Here is an 18,091-nt window from a genome sequence, read left to right as displayed (position 1 = left end):
TTTATGCATGAGTTTGTTGTGTGTGTGTGTGTGTGTGTGTGTGTGTGTGTGTGTGTGTGTGTGTGTGTGTGTGCACTTTTGGTCCCTATGTGTGTAATCTTTCTGTCTCTCTACCTCTCTCTCTCTCTCTCCCTCTCTTTCAATGATGTTTGTGTGTGTAAATATGTGTATGTATGTAAGTATTCTCACTCCTGAACATTTTTAATGAAATTAATTTTTTGATTGTCAAAATAAAATAATTATTAAAAATCATCATGTTAAAAAATTGTACTGTTGCTCTGCTTGGAAATAATCATCTACATCTTAAAGTTTAATCCATTTAAGTGCACGTGAATCTAATTCCATTAAAGTATTTATATGGATTCATAAAGAAACTCATTTCTTAATAGCTTTTATGAAAATATAAGTCAGTGAAAGTAATATTGGATGTTGATGATATCATTGTCATTAGCTGTGGAGGTTGCTGCTCTTCTATTTAACTGTCATTCTACTTCCTGTGTGCCAGACAGTTTACTTCTTTATTTATTTTTATTTGTTTTTCTATAGATCAGTCTACTTTTGTGAGAAAATGGTACTTACAAGCTTCCCTCTTGCTTTTTTAGTAGAGGAGTGAGAAGCTTGGGTCTCATGAGTCTGTAGGTGGCACACTAAATGTTTTGCCATTTCGTAGAGTTTTATGCCAACTCACGGTGCTGTTTATGCTGGTCTTATAGTCATTGTGTTTTGAGAACATGAGCAAGATTTTTTTTATTACAGTTATTGTAAACATAAGATTACTTGATACATAAGTTTTTGATGGGCACATTTCACTTGTAGTGTGGTTATAACTATAACCAAATCTTATAACAGTTAATACAGTACAGTCTTAGATACATACATACAGGGTGAGAATCCCTTATCCAGAATATTTATGATCAGACATATTCTAGATTTTCAAATACAGCAGTGCCTAAGTTTCCTTACTTGCTGCTAGAATTGGAAGATCACAAAAAAAAAGGCAGGCACCAGCTAGGGACTGAAATTATGAACTTCCATTTTATGTGCTAATTGGTACACCATGGTCACCTAAGGACATCCTCTCCAGGCCAATCTAGGCCATTTAAAATGCTCCCTGGATTCCTCTCTCTGTGTCATGTTAAGCACAGGCTTTTATTACAAAAGGCAGGCACTGGCCAGGCATTGAACACAGGACCTTCCATTAGCTGGGTGGACATGCTAATCTGCTAACCTCCTGGTGACACCCCTCACACTTGCAAAAGATTTGAATTACATGATATTTGAGTCTGAGGCTACTAATGGAGTGGTGTAGAAAGATGGGTGAAAAGGGTAAAGTGACTGAAAGTAAGAGTAAAATCATGAAATGTGTGGGGATAATAGAAGCTAAGAAGATGAATGCTAACTACTCCTGTGAGTGTTGTACTGTATTGCATCTATGAGATGCAGAATGGGGATGCCACAGAAAATTATGAGCATCCTGAGTGATGATCTAGATGAGCTGCCAAGGATGGGAATTCTTGGTTCACCACAGAATTAATTAATTGCAGGATTTGATGTGATGCAGAGCTCACGAGACCACTGTATTATACAGTCATAATCTTAATAATAATATGTTGTGTCACATTATTGTGAAAATATTAATGAATTGTGGATAATGTCAATACTTTAAAAACCTCCAGATTTTGTGATATAGATTTAGAATTCTGCTTGAAGGACTCTCAGTTTGTCTTTCCTGGCCTCACTGTGCTTTACCTTTTACTGAGAGCCAGTACTAAAGATGTATTGCGTGGTGGTACACTCAAAAGCTGTGGGTTTAGGGTGCACAGAGGGAATTGCATCTCTCTCACTGGGAGTCTTGTTTTGTTGTGGGAGGTGACTGCATGGAGGTGGAGGAGAAGGGTCATGGGCATGGCAGCCACCCATTACCTGTACTGTGTTGAATCAGACTAAACCATTTCCAGTTGCCAGTCTCCAAAAGTTACGACTGCATAACTTTAGCACGGGGAGAGTGTTAAGGTGTGCCTTATACATACACTTTGCAGATTGAAGAAATAATCAGACTGTATTAACTCATTTCTAATCCAATATGTATAGTCACAGGTTTGCATTTTTTAAGCATTAATAACTTACTTCTTGGGTACATTGATGTATGATGAGTATTTTAAGATGGAGCAGAATGGGTTGCTTGGAAAAAGGGGAATTTGCTTTGCATGTCATAAGTAGAAACCACACTAGTTATTTTGATATCCTAAGTAAAGTAAGTTAGGTATACATTGTACTGACTGCAAGTATGAAGACCTTGAAAATTGTCTAAGGATCTAACATTTGTTTATAGTCTCAACAATGTAGGCACTGTACTGTATACTCCATGCCAGGAATTCAGTCCTTGGCATGGATGCCTCTCGGAGAAATGTACTCATTTCTCATCTTCAGATAAAGTGTCAGTGTTTTATGTGATGCTTCACAAGGGAGTGTGACAGTATCTCACTTTCCTTTTGCTGAGATCTCCATTTTAGGGGATTTCAATGTTCACCACCAGCTTTGGCTTTCATCTTCTTTCACTGACCAACCTGGTGAACAAACCTTCAACTTTGCTATCCTTCATGACCTAGAGCAGCTAGTGCAGTTCCCTACCCGTATTCCTGACCGCCTTGGAGACACGCCCAACATTCTTGATCTTTTCCTAACCTCCAACCCTTCTGCTTACTCTGTTAAACTTTCCTCTCCGTTGGGCTCCTCCGACCACAATCTAATTTCCGTTACCTGTTCTATCACTCCAGTGCAGCCTCAGGACCCGCCTAAGCGGAGGTGCTTCTGGCATTTTAACTCTGCTAAGTGGGAGGAACTAAGGCAGTACTATTCTGATTTCCTTGGGATGATTATTGTTTTCATGTCAGAGATCCTTCTCTTTGTGCCGAGCGCATAACAGAGGTGATTATCTCTGGCATGGAGCTATACATTCCTCATACTTTCTCTAACCCTAAAGCTAAAAAGCCTTGGTTTAACTCTGCTTGTTCTCGTGCTGTCAATGATAGAGAGGCGGCTCACAAACGGTTCCGTAGCCATCCAACTGCTGAAACTCATGCCCTATATATTTCTGCCCGTAATCATGCCAAATCTATTCTCCAACTTACTAAAAACTCTTTCATCAATAGAAAATGTCAAAGTCTTTCCAATTCTAACTCCTCTCGAGATTTCTGGCATCTAGCCAATAATATCTCTAACAACTTTACTTCTTCGTCTTTCCCTCCTTTACTTCATCCAGATGGCTCTACAGCTGTCTCTTCTTTTCTAAAGCTGAACTCTTCGCTCAAACCTTTGCTACCAACTCAACTTTGGATGATTCTGGGCATATTCCTCCTACTCCTCCACCCTCTGACTACTTCATCCCTAAAATTAAAATTCTTTATAAAGACGTTTTCCTGGCCCTCTCTGGCCTTGATTCTCGGAAGGCTTACGGTCCGGATGGAGTCCCTCCTGTTGTTCTCAAAACTGTGCTTCCGAACTCGCTCACTGCCTGGTCAAACTCTTTCATCTGTGTCTCTCTACTTCTATTTATCCTTCTTGCTGGAAGTTTGCTCACATTCAACCTGTCCCTAAAAAGGTGACCACTCCAATCCTTCTAACTACCGCCCTATAGCTTTGATTTCCTGCCTTTCTAAAGCCTTTGAGTCTATCCTTAATAGGAAGATAATGAGGCATCTATCAGCTCACAACCTTCTCTCTGATTGCCAGTATGGTTTCCGTAAAGGCAGATCTACTGGTGATCTTCTTACTTTCCTAACTGAATCTTGGTCATCCTCTTTAGGGACTTCGGTGAAACCTTTGCTGTCGGCCTTGACATATCGAAAGCCTTCGATAGAGTCTGGCACAAATCTTTAATTTCTAAACTACCCTCCTACGGATTCTATCCTTCTCTCTGTACCTTCATCTCCAGTTTCCTTTCCGATCGTTCTATTGCTGCTGTAGTAGACGGTCACTGTTCTTCCCTAAAACTATCAACAGTGGTGTTCCACAGGGTTCTGTCCTATCACCCACTCTCTTTCTATTATTCATCAATGATCTCCTAAATCTGACTCAATGCCCTATCCACTCCTATGCTGATGATACCACCTTGCATTATTCAACAGCGTTCAACAGACGCCCAACCCAACAACAATTAAATGACTCAAGGCGAGATGCTATAGGACGCCTAACTTCTGATCTTTCACTTGTTTCTGATTGGGGCAGAGAAAACCTGGTTTTGTTCAATGCCTCAAAACTCAATTTCTACAACTATCTACTCGACATAACCTTCCAGACAACTATCCTCTCTTCTTCAATAACACTCAACTTCCCTCTCCTCTACATTAAACACACTCGGTCTATCCTTCACTAAAAATCTAAACTGGAAATTTCACATCTCTACTCTTGCTAAATCAGCTTCCAAGAAGTTAGGTGTCCTATGGCGTCTTCGTCCATTTTCTCTCCCTCCCAGCTGCTTGCTCTGTACAAGGGCCTTATCCGCCCGTGTATGGAGTATGGCTCTCATGTCTGGGGGATCCACACACAGCTTTACTAAACAAGGTGGAATCTAAAGCTTTTCGTCTTATCAACTCTTCTCCTCTAACTGACTGTCTTGATTCTTTAAGTCACCGCCGCAATGTTGCATCTTTATCTGTCTTCTACCGCTGTTTTCATGCTGTCTGCTCTTCTGAACTTGCTAACTGCATGCCTTCCCCTCCTGCGGCCTCGCTGCACAAGACTCTCTACTTCTTCTCATCCCTATTCTGTCCATCTTCCTAATGCAAGAGTTAACCAGTATCTTCACTCCTTCATTCCCTACACTGGTAAACTCTGGAACTCTCTACCTGTGTCTGTATTTCCACCTGCCTATGACTTAAACTCTTTCAAAAGAGGAGTGTCAAGACACCTCTTACGTTAACTGGACCCTCCTTTTAGATTTTTTGTTTTTCTTTCTCCTACTTTCCTCTTAACAGGGCCGTATGTACAGACTCATGAGTGAACCAGTCCAAACAGTCTAACCATGCAGAATGCTGCTGAATGTGATATTAGTGACATCTGAATAGAAGCTTTTTGTTTTTGATGGGTTGACTGAACTTACAGGTGCTGGTGTAGAACTATGTATTGATTTGGAAATGTAATAGATTTGTGGTTCATCATCATCAAATGACTTTACTAATGTCAACATCTGTCCTTCTATGCTTTGTTTGTTTTTGGTAATACTAATTTCAGTGATGAAAGTAAGATAAATTTACTAATCTTTAGTAATTATCAAATGCTACATTAATATATATTGGTGTAAATTCTCTTTTGTTATAAAAATAATTCACTAACATTCATTAGCATATTTGATCTCTCCACAAATGCTTCCTTTTAACAGTAACTCACTCTGTCTCCTCACAGCAAAAACAGCCACACATGCATATTAGACAAAATTATCATAATTTTTTCATAACTTACAAGAAAATACATTTCTCTGATGACCCTTGAAGTCCATAAATCCATAAATCTTGTTCTCATTGAATTAGTTGTAGCATACTACACACAAGCATACTACAGTTGTCTCGCAAGTTCCTGCATCAAGCACTCCAATTGAGATGCTTGGTGTTGCCTGTGGCCTCCTGGTAAGAGCCTCACAAACACAACAGACAGGCACTCAACACTCAGGAGCTGCTGCCTGATTCTCTGCAAGCTGATGTCACTTACAAATGATGGAGGAAGATGAAGAGATCAAACAAAGAACAAGAACCAATTCACATATCACAACATTTACATAAATCAGGGAGGTGACTTTCACAGAATGGGAAAAAAAAAAAAAAGAATGAATTTATCAGATGAAGCCAGCTGCCTTTATTTTGGGGTTGGCTTGGTATCGTCTTTGTTCTCAGCTTCCAGAACTGTCCCAACCAGTTTGAGCTATTAGTAATGTTAATGATTGGAACAGCCTGAGCTATTAGTAATGTTAATGATTGGAACAGCCTTTCTTTAGCTTTTGTAAGTTTGAAAACCTGACAGTATTCAAGATGTTTTATTCCAGCTACTATGAAATTATGTCAACTGTCAAGCCAGGTTGTGGAATTTTTTGAACTTCAGAAGTTCAAAGCTGTTGTTATTTTTTTTATTTCTTGTTTATTTATTTATTTATTTTTTCTTCTCTCCATTCATAGTCAAAATTGGTACCTCGCTAACCTATTTAAGTTTTATGTTATTTTGTTGTTTTTTCTTGTTATTTTACTTTCTTTATTTCACTTTCCTGTTTTTACATTTCTCTTTTTCTTTTCACTGATTTTCTACTCTGGTGCTTTCCCTGCTGGTGGCCTTAAGTTGGTAGTACCATATTATGCTTTACCATTATGGGTTTGCAGCGTTGCTCATAATAGTTATAATAATAATAATAATCTTTAGCCAGGATATAATCAAGAAGAGGCCATTTGTGTTAATGAATTACACTGGAAGTTTTCTTGACTTATCAGTGTCTATCGTTTTACACTGTGGCTCAAATAAATAATGCCTTATTATGGTGCAAGACATCAACTGCCAAGGTTAGGAAGCATAAAATTGAAAGGCATGAAGAGCAAAAACAGATCTTTGCCCCAAAAGTCAGAATAAACAAACACATCAGTACTACAGTATTTAAATACAGGAAATATATCTCATTGTTCAGCACTTTATGATTTTTATGGCATATTTCCAAGATAAAGCAAATGTTTGACTCTCAAGATGTTGTAGTTGAATGCAGTCTGAGGTAGGCTGCTTTGTTTGTGACTAGTGTGGATTGGACTGCCGCTGTGGTGGCACTCTTGGGTTGCTCAGTGAGGGGTCAGCTGAGCATCAGGTTCCAGTGGTATGCAGTGTGGCTTTTTAGGTTTGTAAGGGGACAGATTGAGGAAGCATGGTACTTTTATTATTGAAAGTTATATCTTTTCTGAAGTACATTCATTTTTAGGTCTAGTCACTATTCACTAAGTGAGCTAATCATACAATCTTTTTTATTTATTCCCACAGAATGAAAAATGCAAACACCTGAATCTTGCAAATATTTGACCCTTCTATCACTTGAAACTCCCTGTTTCTATAGTGCCTTTAACTACCTCCCCCCCAAAATAACATCAGGATGGATTTTCATCTTAGCTTTGTCTTTTCATTAGTTCGTGGGACCAACCTGTCGACAGGTCATCACGGTGACTCAACCGTGTTGGGCAGCCATGACCACGCTGTAGAGCATGGCCATGAGGACGTCCATGCCCCTCAGTTGGCGGAGCACAGCGACCATGGCACACCAATGAATCATTCTCATCTTGAGGTGTGTCTGTGATTCCAAGTACAAGTGAGGGATGTATTAACAGTAATTCTTGAGTAAATGTATTGCTAAGGTTGTCAAGTCAGTTTATTGCTATGTTCTGAGAAAGTTGCATCTATCATTATAGTAAAGGTATTTCTATTTATTGCTACCTTTTGAGAAACTTACATCTTTCACTTATTCATGCAAAAATAAGAAAAGGAACATTACTGAGTTGTAGTGTACTATTTTTGTACATCATTTTATCTCTTTAGGTTTTGATTTAGTGTTAGACAAGAATTGTTTAACAAAGGACCAATGGCCAACAGTAAGATATAAGTTCTTCATATTGTGATGTATTTGTTAGGGTTCTGCAGACATATTTATTGAACTCTGTGAAAGGGAAGGCTCAAGTTGATCATGCAACCTGTTAGTATAATGGTTCCCAGGTAACAAGATGCCTTTGTCCCTCCATCAGGAAGCTAACAGTACCCATGCCCCAGCTCATCACACCAATGACCATGGACAAGTGTTCAGCATTTATGAATGCAGCCGCTCAGAGCTCATGGGAGAACTGGTTGACAAGGCATCCCCATTCCTCTTCCCATGCACTATCGAGTATTCACTGCTCTGTGCTGGTTTGTGTTCTAAACTGTATTCAAGGTTGGTGTGATACAATATGATAAGTTTATCTTGAGGAATTCAATGTACTTCCTCATCAACCTTCATCACTTCCCTCTTTAGGTGTGCTGTACGTTGTGTGGAACAACATAAACAAGCCAGAGGTCACCCGTGATGGAGACTCTGACATTTCAACATACCTTGCCCGGAGGGTCCGCCACCACTACTCAGTTGACTGCGCCCATGCCAACCGTGGACTCTTCATGGGCATCCTCGTCCTTGTACTGACCATCATTTCCCTTATCCTCTTCTTTGTCCTCATCAATAATGAAGCTTACAAGTCTCTAGCCATCATGGAAGCCAACATCATAGAACTTTCAGTGTACAGGTGAGCAGCAAGATCCGATGAAGGGTAGAGGTGTAGCAACAGTGGAGGAATAGCTGTCCAGCAGCAAACCCTGCCCAAACAGACATTTTTGACTGTGCTAGGTATAGTTGGAAAATGTCAGGAAGTAAATTGTAGTTGATTGGATGCATGACATCAGAAAGATTTTTAATATTGGGAATAGTAATCTACAAATGGGAATACATTTTTATAACAGTAAGTGAGTGAGATTCCACTTTCCAGCGTTGCCACTGTGACGGTGGTGGTAGGCATGATACAGATGCGGGAGCTGGAATTTGTGCCTGAAGGAGACATTGAGCTGGACAACATCCTGTTGCTCATTGCTCAGACTGGAGTTTATATCTACACCTCCTTCACCATCATTGGTGGACACTTCACCATGAGTGTTCGTGATGTGCTCTGTTGTTTACTCATTTGTATATTAGCTGAAAATTTTCAGGCAGTTGCTTGTCTAGACTAGAAGTATTAAAATGACAAACTGAATGTACATAACCCTTTAAAAGCAAAGTTTAATTGCATTGTAAACTCTTAAAAATCACAGTATTTTTTGTTATTTCTTGCAATCAATAACTTTCATATATAATAAAAATACATTCATCAAACTTAATCACATATTGAATAATAGCTACAGATAACAATTTGCAGATATCTAATGCCAAAAAAAATTTGCATGGTAATGCTGTGGCCAACAAAAAAAAATAAATAAACCATGAATGGCCAATTATTATAAGAAATTTTGCAGAGTTGTGTGTAATTTTACATTTCATGGAGACAGCCTGGGTTTTCCTTCATGTTTCAGCTTTAAAAATTTGTGATAATTTCAACAGGATGCTCGGGCTGTGATGGTGCTGCCTCTGTTGTCTGCGATCATCACCCTGACACAGACCACCCTGCAGACCATCTTCATCCTGGATGCCACACGTCGCTGCTGCTACAACTCAGAGCAACTGGAGCGCAAACCTGGAAGGGAAATGGTAAGTTCTTACTTGTATTGTTTACCTTAAGGCCTAGTGACAAAGATATGAAGGAGTATATCTAGATGCATTACTCTTATCTTAACTACCACCTTCCAAGAGCAATATCAACCAGAAGAAAAACAGATAAATTTAATTACATTTCAAGTCAAAATCTTCCTTTACTAAACAGTATTCATCTAAGACTTGTGCAGATCATGAGCCTCAAGGAAGTAGTTAAGTTAGAGAAATAACTGAACAGTTAGCAGTATCCAGGACATAAAGGACATTGGTCATGACAGGGAGTAAGGCCATTGTCTGGACACCCTGGAAGACAAATAAGAGGGCTGTTACTATTCTATGTGTCCAGTGGAGTCTGATGTTAATTAATACCAGTGAAACCTTTAAGATTGTAATAGCTCTCTGGGGCACACAGATCATTTTTAATGTTTAGCCTTGCTAAACTGCCATGACCAACATTATTTTTATACTATGTCCTGGGTACTGAAAAATGTTCAGGTATTTCTCTAACTGACTTACTTACTTCCTTGAGATTCATGATCTACACAATAATCTCAAAATGAATACTGTTTGTTTACTACTAGCCAGCCTTATCAGCAAACTGAAGTAATTATCATAAGGTATTATTGTGCAATAATATGCCAGGATGCAGAAAAAGTTGCTGCAGATTACTACTCTCCAACATGGTCCAAGACACACTGACTGATGGCTATGAGTCTGTGGCTCAAAGCTGAGGGACATGGTGATGTACTGGCAGGACTGATGCTATTGGCTAACATGGTTCACTCTCAAGAGGACCATACTTTTTTCACTATAAGTATCAGGTGTCCAATATTTATGATGAGTACTGTATACGTGTACTTGATTTCAACTTTACTTTCAGGTTACCTTCTTGTTGGTGTGCAATCTTGCTATGTGGGCAATCAACACCTTTGAGACATCCCGAGCTGATGCCCATCCAACACAGCTCAACTTCTATGGAATCTGGGCCTGGACCATCATCTCCCACATATCAATGCCATTGGCCATCTTCTACCGCTTTCATGTCACCGTCTGCCTCTGTGAAATATGGAAGAGGTCTTACAAGCTCAAACATGAGTATTGAATAAGTTATTAGAAAGCTGGTATGAACGTGGTGTGTCTGAATTAGTTGTCATAGTATTGTAAATATTATATTTAATCTTCCAATCAGACCAGATCAATCTTATTAATTTCATTAATGAAATTAAGAACAGCCCTGAAGATTGCTTTGAAACCCTTCATGAACTTTGCCACAAAACACATCATGTTATCAAGTATGTATAACTGTTATCCAGTGTGCATATACTGTATATGACTACTAGCTATAGACTATAGATCAATCTTTGCAATTTTCCCTTAAATTACTTTAGTGAAGGAAGTTTTAGATATGTGCACAGGTCTGTGGTTTGTAAGTTTCAGTTGTCAAAAGCATTAGTGCAATTTGTGAATGATTATATAGTGTCTTCATATGCCTTCAGTAGCACTTATGAATTTCTCTGTGGTCATGAGTTTTGTTTTTAATACAGTTGCCTTAAGACATTCTGAGCTTTATAGAATTGTCTTTAGTACATTTCAAGAAAATGCAGATAGCAGCCAGAAATTACATGTGGCAACATTTATTTTAAAAACATAATTTATTTCTTTTAACAAAGCACAACCAAAACCACTAGAAATTACACCAATTAATTCTTTGAGAGAGCAACTTGTGTGGTAAGTTCTACCAGAAATAGCAACATCCATAAGTGCTACCAGAAATATGTACAGTAGATAACAAGTGTTTGCTGCTGGACCTTAGTAGTACTTGTATAGTACCGCACTAAATTCCAGACAAGGCTAATGATATAATGCTGAGGTGAAGCTTGATTTTCAAAAGATTGATCAATATTATTTTCCTTTCTGCCATTTCTATGCAGCTGACAGAAGGGGCAAACACTGCAAAGCTCACAGTAGTATTCTTGAATCTCATAAAAATGTATGCATCACCCTCTCTGATTTCACTTCAATGCCACCCACATTAATAGTGCAAAAACATGGGGATGGAGATGGCTGGACTACCTCTTGGGACCATCCCAATTATATCTTAATTCCCCACTATTTCTCCTGTGTGTTGTTTAAGCTCCTGTATTAAAATACTACTCGCTGCTTAAGTCCCTGGATACTACCTAGAAAGAATTATTTTGAATGATATGATGAAGTTAATGGCTAAAACTCTCACTAACATTTGGAATATTCAAGAACATTGAATTCTTCCTTGTCTATTAAAGCTGAAATGATAGCACTGACTGGGACCTTTCACATTATTTGTAAGGTTTCTTGTATTAGAGATCTTTTGAAAATCCATTTATTAATCTGTAAATACTCATATAGTGTAGCTGGCATGAAGGTTGCAGTCTTTATTAATTAATTCTGGACTAGAAACAAGTGAGCCACTGCAGTAGGGTTGTTATGATTTAAGAATAAGAAGTCACTCTCAAGATCAGGACATTTGCAAGTATACATGCTTGCCTAACAATTGTACCTTAATAGAAACAGCACAAACAGGAAGTCTATGCAAGGTTTTGTCATTTTATAAGAGTGGGATAGGTGTATGTATTGCATTGAACCTCCATGCATTACAATCTCTTTATCCAATATGAAACATACTGTGCTCTTTGGAAGCAGAATCATGTGCTGAGTGACGATGTGCCAGCTTTGGTGAAGCTGACAGTATTTCATTTATTCATACATACTTTTTGTTATAAAAGGTTATCTTATATGTAACAATTATTTCTGAAGATTGACTAATTTTTGTAGTATTTATGACTTAGAACTACGATAAAAGTAATTATGAATTAATATAATTCCTGATTTGTTTATTCTATTTTTTTTTATCCTTTTCTTGATTCATAGAACATTTCATATTACACAATTAGCTTAACAATGCAGATGGCCAGATTTAGACATATATTCCATAATTATATAATTTTTTTTTTTTTTATGCTGCCAAATTGCCATGGTCATGTTGACTATAGTTACTCCCTCCTTAAACACATTTGTGAGTCATCTCATGGATTCTACTCTGACTAGCTTTGCCGACGAGAGAGAGAGAGAGAGAGAGAGGTGAGGGAGTGGAGATAAAAATGTGCTTCGTCAGAACATTATCAAGCCACACCACCAAGTTCTACTAAAGTGATGGATTGTGTGTCTAACGTTCGTCAATAGAGTATAGTTGAAGTTTTAAGGAGTTTTTATGGGGGTTTGTAAGATTTCAGTGACATTGATATTTCTGCATTGCTAAGAGGAAAAACATTCTAGGAAACCTGACTACCTATGGTCATTCCTGTGGTCTTAGAAAACAAAACAGTCTTGTGAGCAGAGCATTTTTAAGGGTGTTTTTAAGGTTCTACCGACAAATACACAACAATTGAGAAACCGACTAGGCATCTCTGTGGCCTTGGAAAACAGTCATGGTGAAAGCAGTTTCAAAATACGTACAGCTCTTTAATAGTGACACGCTTTCAAGTTTTTTTTTTTTTTTTTTTTTTCTTATGGTTCTAGTGACATTAAAAGAAGAGAGAGAGAGAGAGAGGATAGCTTTATCCTGTGTTGAGTTGCCTGTAACACAGACACACATGATAATGATGATAACATTGCTGCTGCTGCTGCACTCCCTCACACACTTCAATTCCTCATTTGTTCCTCTTATCATTTCACTTTATGCATTTCGGGTGGGCAACAACAGAAAACTAAGAATTGAAGGAAATGTTTACTAGTTGACACAGGAAGGGATGGGGGTTGCTGTGGAGAGGTTTTGGTGCGAGTCATGGTGGGCGCCAGCCGGTTTGAATGGGGATATAGATAGATAGATGATTTATTGACTACAGAAACAGATACATAAAAAATCCACAGACAAGTGAAATACTGTAGTCCACAAAAATATCAAGTCACTCAAATAGCAATTATATCAACCTGAAATCTCCCATAGAAATTCCCGTGAATAGAAAAATTACCAAACTTACATAGCCTATAGCCTACTCATTCTTAACATGTAAAATACACATATCCAAAATAGCCAACTATCTTTATCATTTATATGTTTGCAGTACGTTGTATAATATCTCACAAACTACTTCATTTTGAAAAATATTGAAGATGTCCTCCAGTGTGCGGTAGGCATATCTGTTCCTGAGATGTTGTGTCTGGGTACAGCGCTCCACCACGTGTCTTTCTGTCTGTCTTCAGGTGGTAAGCGACCCCGGCCACGCCTATTCCATCGCCCAGTCTCTATGGCTAATGTGTGGCCTGACACTTTAAATCTTGTAAATTCAAATCTATGAAATTCATTCAGGGTTTGGCTCCGAGTGTATATATCATGAGTAGTCAAGGTAGGGTTGAGATCTTTATACACCACACACCTGCAGGCTCGATGCTACTTACTCTCTGACACAACTTTTTGCTTTTTTTAATAGTACAGACTCTATTAACTCACTCACAAAATTTCCTGCTTGTGTATTTGTTGCAATTACTTTCCTGATTGCAAAAGCAAGTGGATCATCACCCATACTGGACCTTTCATTCCACATTCCATATAAGACGATAAAATGGATTTTTTAGGTATTTTCTACGTAAGCTTCACAGGATAATAATGATAATAATAATAAAAAAAAATAATAATCTGAATGTAAATGTCACAACGTTGATTATGAATTATTAAATTTTACAATAGTAGGAATGGTGCTTTTCTTGTAAAGGTAGTCCGGCAGTCAGTCCTAGGAGTTGGTATAGGCCCAGCAGGACAAGCTCGTTGAAGTGGCGGACAACTCATTGTGGCGGTGGGGCGTCATGGAGGTGACGGTCTTGGGTCGTTGAGTAGTTTGGTTGCAGATTGCTGTAATTGTAGCTGGTAGAGGTGTGATACATGATCGTGATTTCTCTGGTTTGGATATTAGCTCCATAAATCCTTCTGTCCACGAGTTTGAGCAAAAATAACAGAGGGGTGGGGAGCCCCAGGGACACTCACATGCAGGGATAATTTCGCACGTGACTGCCATGTTTGCTCGTAAGGCTAAGAGTAGTGTTGTGTAGTGGACATTTTTCCACTATTTGAGCCGTAGATATGACATGTATGATGTTTCTTTGTTTTTTCTTTGTGTTACACACACACACACACACACACACACACACACACACACACATATATATATATATATATATATATATATATATATATATATATATATATATATATATATATATATATTTTTTTTTTTTTTATTTATTTATTTATTTATTTATTTTTTTTTTTAAGATTTGCCTTTATGCAAGAAAGGCATGGGCCTTGCTGCCAGCGCAGCGGCCCATAGTGATCACACACACACACACACACATATATATATATATATATATATATATATATATATATATATATATATATATATATATATATATATATATATATATATATATATATATGTGTGTGTGTGTGTGTGTGTGTGTATATATATATATATATATATATATATATATATATATATATATATATATATATATATATATATATATATATATATATATGTGTGTGTGTGTGTGTGTGTGTGTGTCGTAATATTGTGAGTTATTTGTCTCTGCTCACTTCAATGTTATGCGTGTTTCGAAATACCTAAATATCATGTTACGTTTTCAAATTATATACTTGATTTTTGGAACTATATATTTTTTTTTTTTTTCAGATTCACTTTTCAGCAGATGTTTATTGAGATGTCTCGTATCTTTATTTACCTTAATTCCCTAAACACTGCCAAGATCAGACGCGTCACGTAAGAAAGTTTGTGGTATACTCTGTCTAAACTAGTTAGACTAGTTGATTAGCAATGCTTGCAGAAAGATCCATATATTTACTACGTAGTTAGTGTCCTCACAGCTAACAAGAGGGGGGTGGGGGGCAGGAGGAGGAGTACGTGAAGTCTAGAGCGGTGAGAAGCCAGGTGTTACTTCTCCAGCAGGCCGTGGACAGGTAAGACGTGCTTTGTCTGTGTTCTCGCTCGAGTTGTGTGGTTTTGATTGACATCACAGTGGTGTAGGAACGATAAATAAAACTCTGAACATGATAGTTTGTTGAACACAGGAGGAGGATGTTCTATGCCGTGGGTTAGGGGGTTTGTTGAACACAGGAGGAGGATGTTCTATGCCGTGGGTTAGGGGGTAGGTAAGTATTGCCAGAGTCATGTCTTCTGTTGGGGCTTTATCGGTATTGATCATGGTAACTTGGTCTTGCCCGTATATGCATATTGTCTCCTAAAGTTAAAGAAAAAAAGAATTTGATTCAATGTCTTGAACGAAAGGGTCTCGAATCACCCATGCTGACTGTGCCTGAAGTTCACAACACCCTCCTACATATAGGTGTCGCGTATCCACGACAGGGCTTGCGTGTGCATTGAGAGAGGCCTTTGTAGTACGGATATATTTTGGTGTATCTCAGGCTCTCGCTTCTGGAGCAGTAGAGGTGTGTAATTGTCAGTGGTGATGTGTGGTTATTGTAGGGTGGCTAACTATAGGTACCAATGGTTAACTGAGTACCAAGGTAAGTTACTCATGTGTCTGGGTCTGCTTTTTATTCCTTTCATTACGTGTAGAAAATGTGCGGCATGTGATGGATGTTCATCAATAGTTATGACTTTTAGTATAGTTTCCTGGCACTTTTCCCCTGTAACATGTACAGGGATAGCCAACCCTTGCCACTACCTCGTTAATATCACCTGATTTCAAGTCACCGGGGGCAGGTACAGGGGTGAGTGGTGGTATGGCAAGGGTTGTGGCAGGATGCTGGTCACTTGTGGATGGCAGCCAAACGTAAGTATTGTTCTAGTTGTATCATGTAACATTAGCCTCCTTTTTGGTTAAGGTGTGGCTTTAGCTCTGTGAAATGGGTTAGGGTTGGAAAGGTGAATGAAATAGTGGTAACGGAACTGGTACTATTGTATTACAGTGCTTGGTCTTGATTTTTTTTCTAATCCCTGTTTACGATAGGAAGATTGTTTGGGGCGACGCAACTATCGCCTGTCGAGGTCACGACCAACGTTCAGCGTTCAACTTCCACATAAGCCGGAGGTGCGGCGACAGTCGACCAGCCAGTGTCGGCCAACGTTCAACTTTCGACTTGCACGTAAGCCAGTGGTGTGACGGTCGATCAGCCAGTGCCAGCGAGAACGAAAGGGAGGGATCGGACGAACTTTTGGCCTGCGTGAGGATTCAGGGCGGCGGGGGTGACGTGCCGTGCCGCTGCTGTGAGGAGAGGTGTAGTGAGGTTGCTGGTCTGTATACATCGAGAAGTGTTTTCTATCTAGGCCTTGACGCGGGTGTTGTAAGTACCTAGCCAGGATTCACGCATCTACAATATAAGCTTAGGAAGGAGTGTTAGGCATAAGCGTGTTGTGGTGCCACCATCATTTAACGCTAGCTAACAATAGATTTGCTGTTTTATGTTGGCCCCATTATCAATTAGTGACAGTACATAAGCAATGGGAGGCATGGAAGTTTCTTGGGAAAGGAGGCTGATTTTCATATTACGTTAGAGGCGTAGGTCAAAAAGACCTGATAGGTCTTTGTGGTGGTAATGCAACAAGTGCGACGTAAGCAAGATCGTCAGAATCCGTAATAAAGATGGAACGAGGGCACAGAACGAGATATGATGGGTGGAAGTTTGAATGAGAAAACCGGTTTGGATCGAGGAAACTATTAGCCCTCCAATGGTGGTAGGTAAAGGGAGTGGACAGTACTTAATCAAGTGTTCATGTAAAGCTTTTGAAACGTTCAGTTCACTATTCATGACTATGGCTGCTAACAAGTCTCGTGTAGGTGTGTAGCCATGACATTGAGAGCAAGGTGGTTTTTACATGGAGATCAAAATTACTTTCCTCTGTTTCAGTTGCTTCTGTCACAATGTCCTGCTAACGGTCGCCATCCTGTTGCAGGAAAAGGACTATTGTACTGGGAGACTATAGGTGACCAGTACATCGGCCTAGTTTCATCCCCTCTTCAGTGAGGGGCTATGCCTTGCCAGGAGTTCTATACTGCCATCAGGGGGGGAAGGACAGACTTCCTTTCATCATCGCTGTCCTGCCATCCATTGAGAGGAGACAGACTAATGCCTTGTTTTACTGCTAACAGCACCTGCTGCTGCGCCATCGTTTGAGGGAGGACGGACCTCTGCCACGTGTACCTGCTGCTGCTGCTGCTGCCGCCGTCATCATTCAGTATCTGCTGCTGCTGCGTTATCATTCAGGGAGGACAAGATTTCTGCCTCGCATCTGTTACTAATACAACTAGATTTTTATTTTTGTCATTCCCTCCTTAATTGCCCTATGAATATACCTGGATTTTGTTCCAGTACTGAATAATAAATTATGACATTTGTTTTGGTTTTTTGATACTTCCTTTTCTGAGAAATGCCTGAAGCTTGCTGGGTTAGGTAACAATGAAATGGTAATATCCCTTCTCACAGTATATTTTAACTGTTCAAAAAGTAAAAAAAAAAAATTACTTAACTTGAATGAAGCCTTTAATTACTCTGAAGAATAAAAAAATATTGGTGACAAATTTTGATGCCTACTCTGAAGAATAAAAAAATATTGGTGACAAATTTTGATGCCTTTCTTTAAGAATCTACAAACATAGAAAAATGTAATCGGAATGAGAAAAATGTAATCGGAATGAAACGGTAAGTGTTAAAAAAAAAAAATAGAAAAATCCTTGAAAATGAAAAAAAATAAGAATGCCATTTTTCTTGAAAATGAAAAAAAATAAAGAATGCCA

General features: G+C 38.8%; 1 protein-coding gene and 1 long non-coding RNA gene across 3 annotated transcripts in view; both read left to right on the top strand.

Annotated features, from left to right (window-relative positions):
- Nucleotides 1-12,156, top strand: part of LOC123517761 (proton channel OtopLc-like) — a 38,521-nt gene extending 26,365 nt beyond the window's left edge. For both annotated transcript variants that reach the window (XM_045278180.1, XM_045278181.1), the window contains 6 exons: nt 7,149-7,303; nt 7,758-7,917; nt 8,024-8,288; nt 8,529-8,691; nt 9,134-9,280; nt 10,164-12,156. In XM_045278180.1, coding sequence (XP_045134115.1) covers nt 7,149-7,303; nt 7,758-7,917; nt 8,024-8,288; nt 8,529-8,691; nt 9,134-9,280; nt 10,164-10,385 — 1,112 coding nt within the window. In that variant the 3' untranslated portion in view covers nt 10,386-12,156. The remainder of the gene's footprint in view (nt 1-7,148; nt 7,304-7,757; nt 7,918-8,023; nt 8,289-8,528; nt 8,692-9,133; nt 9,281-10,163) is intronic.
- Nucleotides 12,157-14,869: 2,713 nt separating this feature from the next.
- LOC123517760 lies at nt 14,870-17,693 on the top strand. Its single transcript, XR_006678571.1, has 2 exons — nt 14,870-16,129; nt 16,307-17,693. It is a non-coding gene; the product is annotated as an uncharacterized LOC123517760 (long non-coding RNA).
- Nucleotides 17,694-18,091: the final 398 nt, after the last annotated feature.

The sequence above is a fragment of the Portunus trituberculatus genome, chromosome 42 (genome assembly GCF_017591435.1).
Source record: "Portunus trituberculatus isolate SZX2019 chromosome 42, ASM1759143v1, whole genome shotgun sequence".
Taxonomy (NCBI): domain Eukaryota; kingdom Metazoa; phylum Arthropoda; class Malacostraca; order Decapoda; family Portunidae; genus Portunus; species Portunus trituberculatus.
Note: the sequence above shows the minus strand (reverse complement) of the source record. Positions and strands in the feature narration are given on the sequence as shown.